Raw genomic sequence first — 9,506 nt, 5'->3', positions numbered from 1 at the left:
ATGAGCTGTTAGTGTTAGATTGATTGGGTGAAGGACGGGAGATTGATCACGCCACCGTCTCTTTCAATATCATTTTTAATGTTAATTCGTTCCTTTTGTTGTCTTGTTAGATTGACCTGTATTGATGATGTATTTGAAACCAAAAGCGTCAATAAATATAAATTGAATTTAATTAATTGACTGCGCGTACTTTATAACCGGCGGCCATATTCCACACGCGGAAGTGACAGAGACCGGCATATGTTCAGTGGATAAGTCTGAATTAACGCTCAAATATGGCTCATTTTATACCACCTATGATTCAGAATAATCCTGATGGATGGGGTCCATCTGGGGAACCGGAGCAGTACAAAGATATGCCCTACCAGCCGTTCTCGAAAGGCGATCGACTCGGAAAGGTTCGTCGTCCCAGTTAGAATAGATTATCAGCCGTCAGGTGGCGCCATAAGAAATTTAATTCCTTCCATATGCGGTTTCTGTGATATACGCCCAGATAAAACAATAAGCGATTGGTCTTTTAACCTCTGTCAATCTTTAATTAATTAATTGCTGAATTTATAGATAGCCTAACTTTGGGCAAATTAACGCTGCTGTTCGTTCTGTCATCAATTACATCAAAAAAGAAAAGGACTTGCCTCCCTCCCATCCCTGTTCCCATGCTGGTAAACCTGAAGTCCCTGCTTGTGTTAATACTTTCTTGACTATGACTTCAGATATTTGCACCTGACTTATGACCCTTTATAAGATTCTGTATTGTGTGCCCCTGACCCATTTTATTAGCTTCATGAAACTATACCACCTTGCAGACTTTAGAGATGTTTCATTTTCTTTTCGTTCCAGGTATCAGATTGGACTGGTACGCTTTATCAAGACAGAAGAGCTATAAGTGAGTACATAGAAGAGCTTTGGAACAATTTTAAGAGGAAGGTTTTTAAAGATTTTGATCAACTCGACATTTTCTTCATACAGATAAATACCAGTCACAGTTCGGCGCCGGAAGTCACTACGCGTACTACCACGAGGAAGATGAAAGTTCGTTCCAGCTCGTCGACACGGCGAAAGTGCAGAAACCGATCTATCAACGCGGACGCAATAAGTACAATCAAAATAAACTGAGGAAAGAGCGAGAACGTCGCGCTCAGGCTCAACAGAACATGCAGGTACTGACGAAGACTCAGAAGAGCAGAGAAAGGTTAGTAACATACGACCCGCCCAAAACCCTACACCCATGTACTGAGCCTATTTGGTTGTATTGCTTGATTGTTTACTTAGCCGGTCAAGACAGGGAAAACAACTTATTTGTCAGGGAGTCTTCAATTTCTGATTGGCTTAAATGATGATATCATTTTGAAAACATCGTGATAGGCTCCGTACCAGGTTTACAGTAGGACACGATGAAGTACTGTATGGCAGTCTTGTGCATCTCTATCCGAATTGAATCCAGCAGATAGTGATAGTTCCAGCTCTACAAAAGAGCTGTCTCAATTATCCCTTATCTATGACGCAATCAATTGTTGCTTTATATTGTTTAGGGATCGACAACGTTTATTGCGTAAGTGGTTGAAGCAATTCGGGCGTCAGCTGCAAGACAATAATAAAAGAGTGAGTTCAGTATAAAACAGTCGCAGCTAGTCGGTTGATATGTGGCGCTTTGTGTTTATTAGGGAACTATTTCGATTTGTATTTTTTTTATTTCAGGTGATCATAAAAAATCGCGACGCGTCTGTACAAGTGAAAGAAGACTGGGAGGTCAAAGAAGAACTTGATTTCCCTCGACTCGCGAAGCTATCACTTCCCGATGTCAAAGAACCCGTCGACCTGTAAGTGAAAGCTGATCGCAATCAATTGCCCTTGCTGCTGAACCGATAGCATCAGAGACAAGCCTTGGGCTAAATGTTTAAATTTGATCTTACTCCATTTATGGTGATGACCTATTGTCACACACAAACTGCCCCAGACGCTTCCTCGAAATATCAAATTTTCTCCTTTAATAAAACTCCTAGTATCCAGGAATGACTGATCTGTATAGAGGCTGAATATGCTTAACCTTTTCAGTGCTGACTAATTAATACCCTATAGCCCTATAGTGCTGGAGATAATTTGAAAATTCTAAAAAAAATTCCACCCTAGTGTGTTGAACAACGGGAATACCACTATATTGCGTCTACCCTGCGGCGTGGTGTATCGTTAGTTACTAGTATTTCACTATGTTTGACTCGTGCTGCCATTTTTCAAGAGAGATAATTACGAATTACAACAATACAGCGCAGTGCGGTGTACTAGCAAAATCTATCACTGATTTATACACTGCATTGCGGTGTAGACGCACTGAAAGGGTTAAGTTACTCAAGTAATTTAACGAAAATTTCTTTTCCTTTCGTTTCAGTGGATGCTACGGAACGTTAGAATACTACGATAAGAATTACGACCGCGTGAATACGAAAACTGGGAAAAATTTATTGCGCGTTAATCGTATTTTCCATAAAGTAACGACCACCGATGACCCAGTTGTGCGTCAGGTTAGTTCACTCAACCTACCGTCGGTACTAGTAGAAATATCAGAATTTACCAGTCGAAAATGAAGTAAAACAGCTGCCTGGGTCTACAGTAGATTATACCTCTCCGATTTTAACCCGACTAAGACTAAGTCTATTAGTTTAACGTTCTCCAACACCAGTTCCACAGTATTAGGAAATAAAATTTGGTTTCTGTGATGGAGTGACTATCACTACAGAGAGTTGACCAGATCCGAAGGAGCAAAGTCGACGAGCGTGTTGTATTTTGTGAATCGAAACAGCATCTAACTTTATTACTACAGTATAGGGTAACAGTAATAGTACACATGGTGCGAAACAGCAACCATTCATATAAGAGAGACATCAACGAATCATATAAGAGCACCAACACATGTCGTTCTCGACAGTTTTATACTTATCAAAAAAGTTGACAAGTAACATCTGCCTGGGCATACAGCAAATTTTACCACACCAATTTAAATGACTGAGAACAATTCATTGTATTTCTGAGGGTTCTCCTGCCAGTTCTGTAGTCCCAAAAGATTCATCCTAGAAGGAAATGAAAAATCTTGGGAATAAAAAATCTTCATATTCATGTAGTTGAATAAGTGCTGATTGTTATATGTCATTAAATTTTCTGCAGCTAACTAAATGCGGTAACGTATTCGCTACTGATGCGATACTGGCTACGTTAATGTGCTGTACGCGGTCTGTTTACTCGTGGGATATCATCGTTCAACGCGTCGGTGGTAAACTATTCTTCGATAAACGAGATAATTCTGAATTCGGTAAGTTGTTCTTTGCATCGCTTTCTTCGAGTCGGCTTTACTATCGAATCAAAAATTTTTCTCGTGAAGAAGAAAACGGACAAATCAGATTGCGTTGAACTTTGTAGATTTGTTGACTGTTAGTGAAACTGCTACGGAACCCCCTCAAGATGAAGGCAACAGTATCAATTCACCGAGAAATCTAGCTTTGGAAGCTACGTTTATCAATCACAATTTCTCACAACAAGTGCTGAAAACGGTAAGCATTTCTGAGGCAAATGAGTTTAGGGTATTTTACTTACAAACTGGGCCCAGTTTCATGAAAAGTTTTAACTGGTAAATCTATTTAATTTCTTCGTTTATCCTAAATTGATTGATTTAGTGGTAAAAACTTAATCGTGAAACTGAACCCAGTGCACCCTTCAATCAAAAGTTATTAGATACGTATTTGCAATTGCATCTACCTTGACGAAAAAATACGTTTGTTTGGCACTGGTGACTTCGGGTTTCTCTCAAGCTTTCAATATTTACAATTTCGTATTTCGATTTTTCAATTTGCAGACGGAAGATGCCGATAAGTACAGTTTCGACAACACGAACCCGTTCATCCAGGAGGAAGATGACGGCGACGTGGCGTCGGTCGGCTACAGGTATCGCAAGTTCGATTTAGGAAACGGTGTCGAAATGGTCGTGCGATGTGAACACGACGCCGTCATGCTCGGGCCCAACGGTGAACTTCAATTCGTCAATATTAAATCGCTAAACGACTGGGATTCGAAGGTAAGTCGACTTATCCTCTAACGAGTTAACCCTAACCTGGGAGTTGGCGTCGTATTATATCCTTAATATGATTCCGGTTCATTCAACGTTAAAGATTAAAATTTATCTATAAGACTGGGCCCTAACTATATAAGATCAAGTTATCCAAATCAATTCGTGCAAAAACTATTCTATGATTATCAGGGTGGCCACTTACCTGGAAATAAGCGAATAGTCGGGGAATTTTGTATTAAAAAAAAGTGAAGAATCAGAGAAATTTGTTGAGATTGTACGTATAACCAAAAGGTTTCCGTCTACGTGTTACATATCCGACTTTTTGCGGGTGATAAAACAACTTACATGTCAAAGAATAGTCAAGAGAAAATGCAAAAATTAGAGTGGCCACTTTGATAGTGGAAATCAATTCACACTATAGGGGCATTCGTGAAATATTTACTCATTCATGAAGGGGGTAAATGATTGGCCACACTTCTCCCTATGTATGGACATACCTGTGAGTGCCCCCCACCCCTAATAGATACACAGGAGGTAGTTTAACTGAATGACTGTTCTTATTTTACAGTATTGCGGTGGAGTCGATTGGAGAGCTAAACTCGATACACAGCGAGGAGCTGTTTTAGCTACTGAACTGAAAAACAATAGCTGTAAACTAGCGAAATGGACTGTATGTTCACTGCTCGCTGGTTCCGATCAAATTAAATTTGGGTAAGTTCTGCAGTCAGTGCAGTTGTACTACTTAATGGGGTACAGTGGCAAGCGAGGATTCTGCCAGGATCGCTAGTGGCACTCTTCAATTTCTTCCACTTGTCAATTTAATTAGTCAACTTCTAGTAAAATGAATACCGTACACTGAGTGAGATTAAAGACTTGTTTGACTCGTTTTCGTATTCGCAAGCCCTAAAATCCAGTTCAAATTTCATTGAAAATGATTTTCACTATGAATGACCCACCGTTGTGTGGCGCCGTCTGGTGAGTGCCGGTACCCCATGGTGCTGTATGATTTAGATAACGATGATTATCATCGTTCGATATTTTTCCGTTTTAGTTACGTATCGAGAAAGCATTTCCGAGATTCGTCCAAACACGTCATCCTCGGAACGCAGCAATTCAAACCGGCTGAATTCGCTAATCAGATTAATTTAAACATGGATAATGCTTGGGGTATATTGCGCTGTATCGTAGACATGTGTATGAAATTAGAGGAAGGAAAATTCCTAATTCTCAAAGATCCTAACAAGGTAATGCACCTAAGATTTTATGATCTTTACCTGATAATTTCATTAAACAAATTCTTAATGTTAATTTTGGACAGTATTTCATCTGTTGAATTTGTAATAAATTGTATTGGACAACTTTTCATTTAGAAAATTCTTAATTTGGCTCTTCATTGATTTATGGGGTTGAAGTTAATTGTTATGTTCGTTGCTATTTGTAGCCTGTGATACGCATCTACAAAATCCCTGATAATAGTTTTGAAACCAGTGACGAAGATGAAAGCGATGATGATGACGACGACGATGATGACGACGATGGTAAGATTTTACTTGATGATTTATCTCGTTAATGAAAATGATTTCTGTGGTCCGCATTTTTTTACGATTTTTGCGTGTTTGTGCAGGGTCCCTACAGCTCCTTGATTCCTCTGTTTCAAAACAGAAAATACTTTTAACCCTTTCAGTGCGTCTACACCGCAGTGCGGTGTATAAATCAGTGACAGATTTTGCAATTACACCGCAATGCTGTGTATTGATGTAATTAGTAATTGGTAATTATCTCTCTTGAAAAATGGCAGCACCTGTCAAACATAGTGAAATATTAGTAACTAACGATATACTGCACCGCGGTGTAGACGCACTACAGTGGTATTCCCGTTATTCAACACACTAGGGTGGAATTTTTCAAAATTTTGAAATTACCTCCAGCACTATAGGGTATAAATTAGTCAGCACTGAAAGGGTTAAAAGGTGCTTGAAACTCCTTTAATTTGAATAAAATACCCGAAACTCAATTACGCAATTACGGTAGATACTTTAGAAGTTGTGCATTAGACTACGCCTAAATCAGTACAAAGTCAACCATGATCTTTTTTTTACTCTATTGGGTGGTAACCGAATTAGAAACTGAGTTTAGTGGTGTCAAGGGTAAAGATTTGCTTAAAAACGGCCAAATAATGGTTTACTGAGATATTATCTCAGTAAATCATTAAAACAGTATCGATTTAGGTCTTCTGTAATTGGGATTAAGTGATGAAATACCTGTGATCTTTAAAAAAAAACTCTTTGAAAACTGTTTATATCCAGGAATGACTGATCTGTAGGCAGCCTGTTACATAATGGAAAATGAATTAGCATACATCTGCAATTGCTAGTTTAAAAAAAATCATTACGGTTTAACCGTTGAAAACAGTTTTCTTTAATCTTTTTGACTTTGTAAAAGGTTCGACTAATCATAGATCCAGTTTGAAGCGAACTTGGAAATTCGATAAAAAATCTTTGTGAGATACATTCTATTCACAATGAAATTGGTTTTAGAGACAAATTGGTTTTAGAGACAAAGCATTCACTAAACCACCCTTACGCTCGCAGCCAAGGCGGGTCCAGAATCCATGAAAAAGATCAATTTTCCTGCACTTGTACCCACACATCTGCCCTCTGGATGAAATAGTAGTTATGGCATTTCGGATGACTATAAAGTAGCCTTAACTTTAACTAAAATCGATTTGTGTTAAAATCGTTAGCAGTTAGATTTTATGATACTAGCAGTCTTCTAAGATGGCTAATCTTTTCGAAATTTCGTCAATTATTCTGGGGTTGATTACTGCCGTACTATCTCTCAGCACCCTGGGCGCATACGGAGTGCTACCGTCACACTTCTCCTGTACCCTTTTAAAAAGACAATAGCAATATTTTTCATGGCACTTTTTTACCCGCAACTAATAAGACAGCAGCAGTCTGCAGCACAAGATTCGGCTTATACTCTCTTCAATTTTACTCAAGTGCCTTGAAATTTTGTGAAAATGCTCTAGAATTTCTAAATTTTTCAGACCCCTTTTTGGCTTGGCACTTGCTCTGCATGGAAACTTGCCCTTTTTAACTGTATGCCCTTTTCATTTCTTGGTGCTCCTGTCAAAGTCTGCCCCTGCATCTGCCCATCCCACCATAACAGCAGTAAAATATTCACACTGACAGTCATCTGTTCTACTCACTGCCACGTAGCTAAGTTATTCAAATAAATCTATGTATAGATAGTTATCCAGAGATGCTAGTTTTCCGGAAATATCCGGAAATTTAGGATCGCCGATGTCAATTCCGGAAATTTGGTGAGAATTCCTCGCGGCGACCAGTAATGGCACGGACCGAAAAAGCGTTCGTTTGCTTGTACTCGTCGTCGCTTCTGTGTTATTTTATCTTGGTCTCCGTTTCCGAGGATGTTCTGCTACAATGTATATATGTGTGCTTGTGGTGGTATCTGTGCATGCGTAGGTGGAGCGCCACTGATGTGACGCCATTTCCAATTATCTTTACGCGCCGTTGTACATCGTCCCGCTGACGGCCAACAATGTGAAGATGCACGTGGTAATAATTAAGATGATATTTAATAAATATCATCTTAATTATAACCATGCGCGTGCTATGTCCTGAGGCACGCAGCTTTGTAACTTTCTTTTTGCCTGCAGCTGTCAAGCGGGACGGTCTGCAAAATGAGCACGCACGGAAAGATTGTCAGTCGGCCGATATAAAGGCACTTGACAGCGGTATAAAAAATAAATTTAACTGGCACTGGCTAGAGTGTAAGGACAGTAACGGGGACTACTTATCGAACTACATTCGTAAGTTAGACTTAGCTGGCGTGGCGTACTGCGTCGTTTGTAAAGACCAGGTCAAATACGGTAGTGGCAGGAAAAAAGATATTCTTCGTCACCCGGATAGCGCGCGGCATAAGAAGGCAGCGAGGGATGTGAAGCACAACGAATGCCTGCCGTCGTATTTTCAGATGAAAGATGCCGATCGTGATACTGCATCTCCGGTGATGCAAAAACGCAAAATTTTTCCTGGGGGAGAATTTTTCTGAACCCCCGTTCTAAATTCCGGAATTTTGGTACTTTGGCCCTAGCATCTCTGGTTATCTCACGCCTGTATAATGCAATTTATCCACTTCTAACGTTTATTGATTTAATGGATATTGATTGTATTTAGCATAATTGAATTCTTAGTTTAAGGTTGCCTCCCTTCCATATTGATTGTATATTGATTCTATGCACAAAGATATACCCGTGTTCAAATTTGGTTCATTTCTTTTCAGACGATGAGGAAAAGTAGTCGCCATCTGTGTGTCGGTATCTCAAGAGAAAAATCTGTCTGGTCAGCTCTTTTAAAAGTGGGAAATAAAATGAAGGTTTATGTCATAAATTGAGAAATTGTTTTTGTTTCTTGAATTTCCTACGTTTCAGAGGTGCAAAGAGGATTTGTTGATGGAAAGTAAACTGTAAATTCAAGTGGTTAGGCTAAAAAAAAATACACCTCATTTCTCATGAGCTTAGAAATTAACCCAGTCGGTCGCTTGTCTATCTTCCCTGTAGTTAACTTTTTCAAGCTAACCAAAAATAGGCAGCTAGAAATTCAACTCATGATACAATTTATTGCTGTTTACAAAAATGTCCTTTAGGAGAAACATTCATCATTTCATTTTAGCCATCCAGAATTCTCCTGTATTTCGGGTTCATATGATCAAGTCTTCTGTTATTTAAAAAAATTGATCTTGGAACGAATTTTGAGCCACACCCGCGAGATAGACACGATTATATGACAAGATGAAACGAGTACATCGTGATAGTCTCTCACAATGTACTTGTTTTTCAGAGAGCGAGCATCTGCCGCAGCGCGTGGACGTAACGTAAGGTATCGATCTGAGAAGTGACGGCGGCAGTACATCGCTGTGTAAGCAGTAGTCATCAGTACGGCCTCGGCGCACTGTAATAAACTGCCGGGTTTCAGCGTTACCGTCGAGGAAGTTAAATCTAGCGTTGCATTCGATTCTCTGCGTACGATGAATAGAAATAGATATATATAATGCAACCGCAGTAATTCCGATCCTCGCGGATTGAATCGATTTTACGGTAGTAAGTGAGCGCCCAAGCTTAGGGTTTCATACGGCTTTGATGCGGACATACTAGCGAATTGCCGTGATTGTTTGCGAATTAGTTATTCAACGAATTGGATATTTGCCGGTCATGCCGTTTAGTGCCATGCAACGAAGAATCAGGTTTTTTTCTGGTCTTAATTCTTTGTAGTTATGTTATCGTGGAACGCTATTAATGGATTAACGCACTATACGGATTACTACTGATACTCGTCTGTGATTCAGTCGTTATACACTCCTACAAACATGTTTAATTTGTACAAATTGCGAATGACGTTTGCTCCACCTAAATCTCGGTACGTTT

General features: G+C 39.5%; 1 protein-coding gene across 1 annotated transcript; it reads left to right on the top strand.

The window, feature by feature from the left end:
* The first annotated feature begins 202 nt into the window (after positions 1 to 202).
* On the top strand, positions 203 to 8,480 carry LOC141903387 (eukaryotic translation initiation factor 3 subunit D-like). The gene is made up of 13 exons (XM_074791502.1): positions 203 to 398; positions 841 to 886; positions 970 to 1,192; positions 1,533 to 1,602; positions 1,699 to 1,820; positions 2,387 to 2,519; positions 3,160 to 3,304; positions 3,412 to 3,542; positions 3,845 to 4,063; positions 4,626 to 4,768; positions 5,109 to 5,301; positions 5,499 to 5,595; positions 8,366 to 8,480. Exons 1-13 carry the CDS (start codon positions 276 to 278, stop codon positions 8,380 to 8,382), a joined length of 1,662 nt encoding a protein of 553 aa, XP_074647603.1. The 5' UTR covers positions 203 to 275; the 3' UTR covers positions 8,383 to 8,480.
* The last annotated feature ends 1,026 nt before the right edge of the window (positions 8,481 to 9,506 follow it).

Source organism: Tubulanus polymorphus, chromosome 4 (assembly GCF_964204645.1).
Source record: "Tubulanus polymorphus chromosome 4, tnTubPoly1.2, whole genome shotgun sequence".
NCBI lineage: Eukaryota > Metazoa > Nemertea > Palaeonemertea > Tubulaniformes > Tubulanidae > Tubulanus > Tubulanus polymorphus.
Note: the sequence above shows the minus strand (reverse complement) of the source record. Positions and strands in the feature narration are given on the sequence as shown.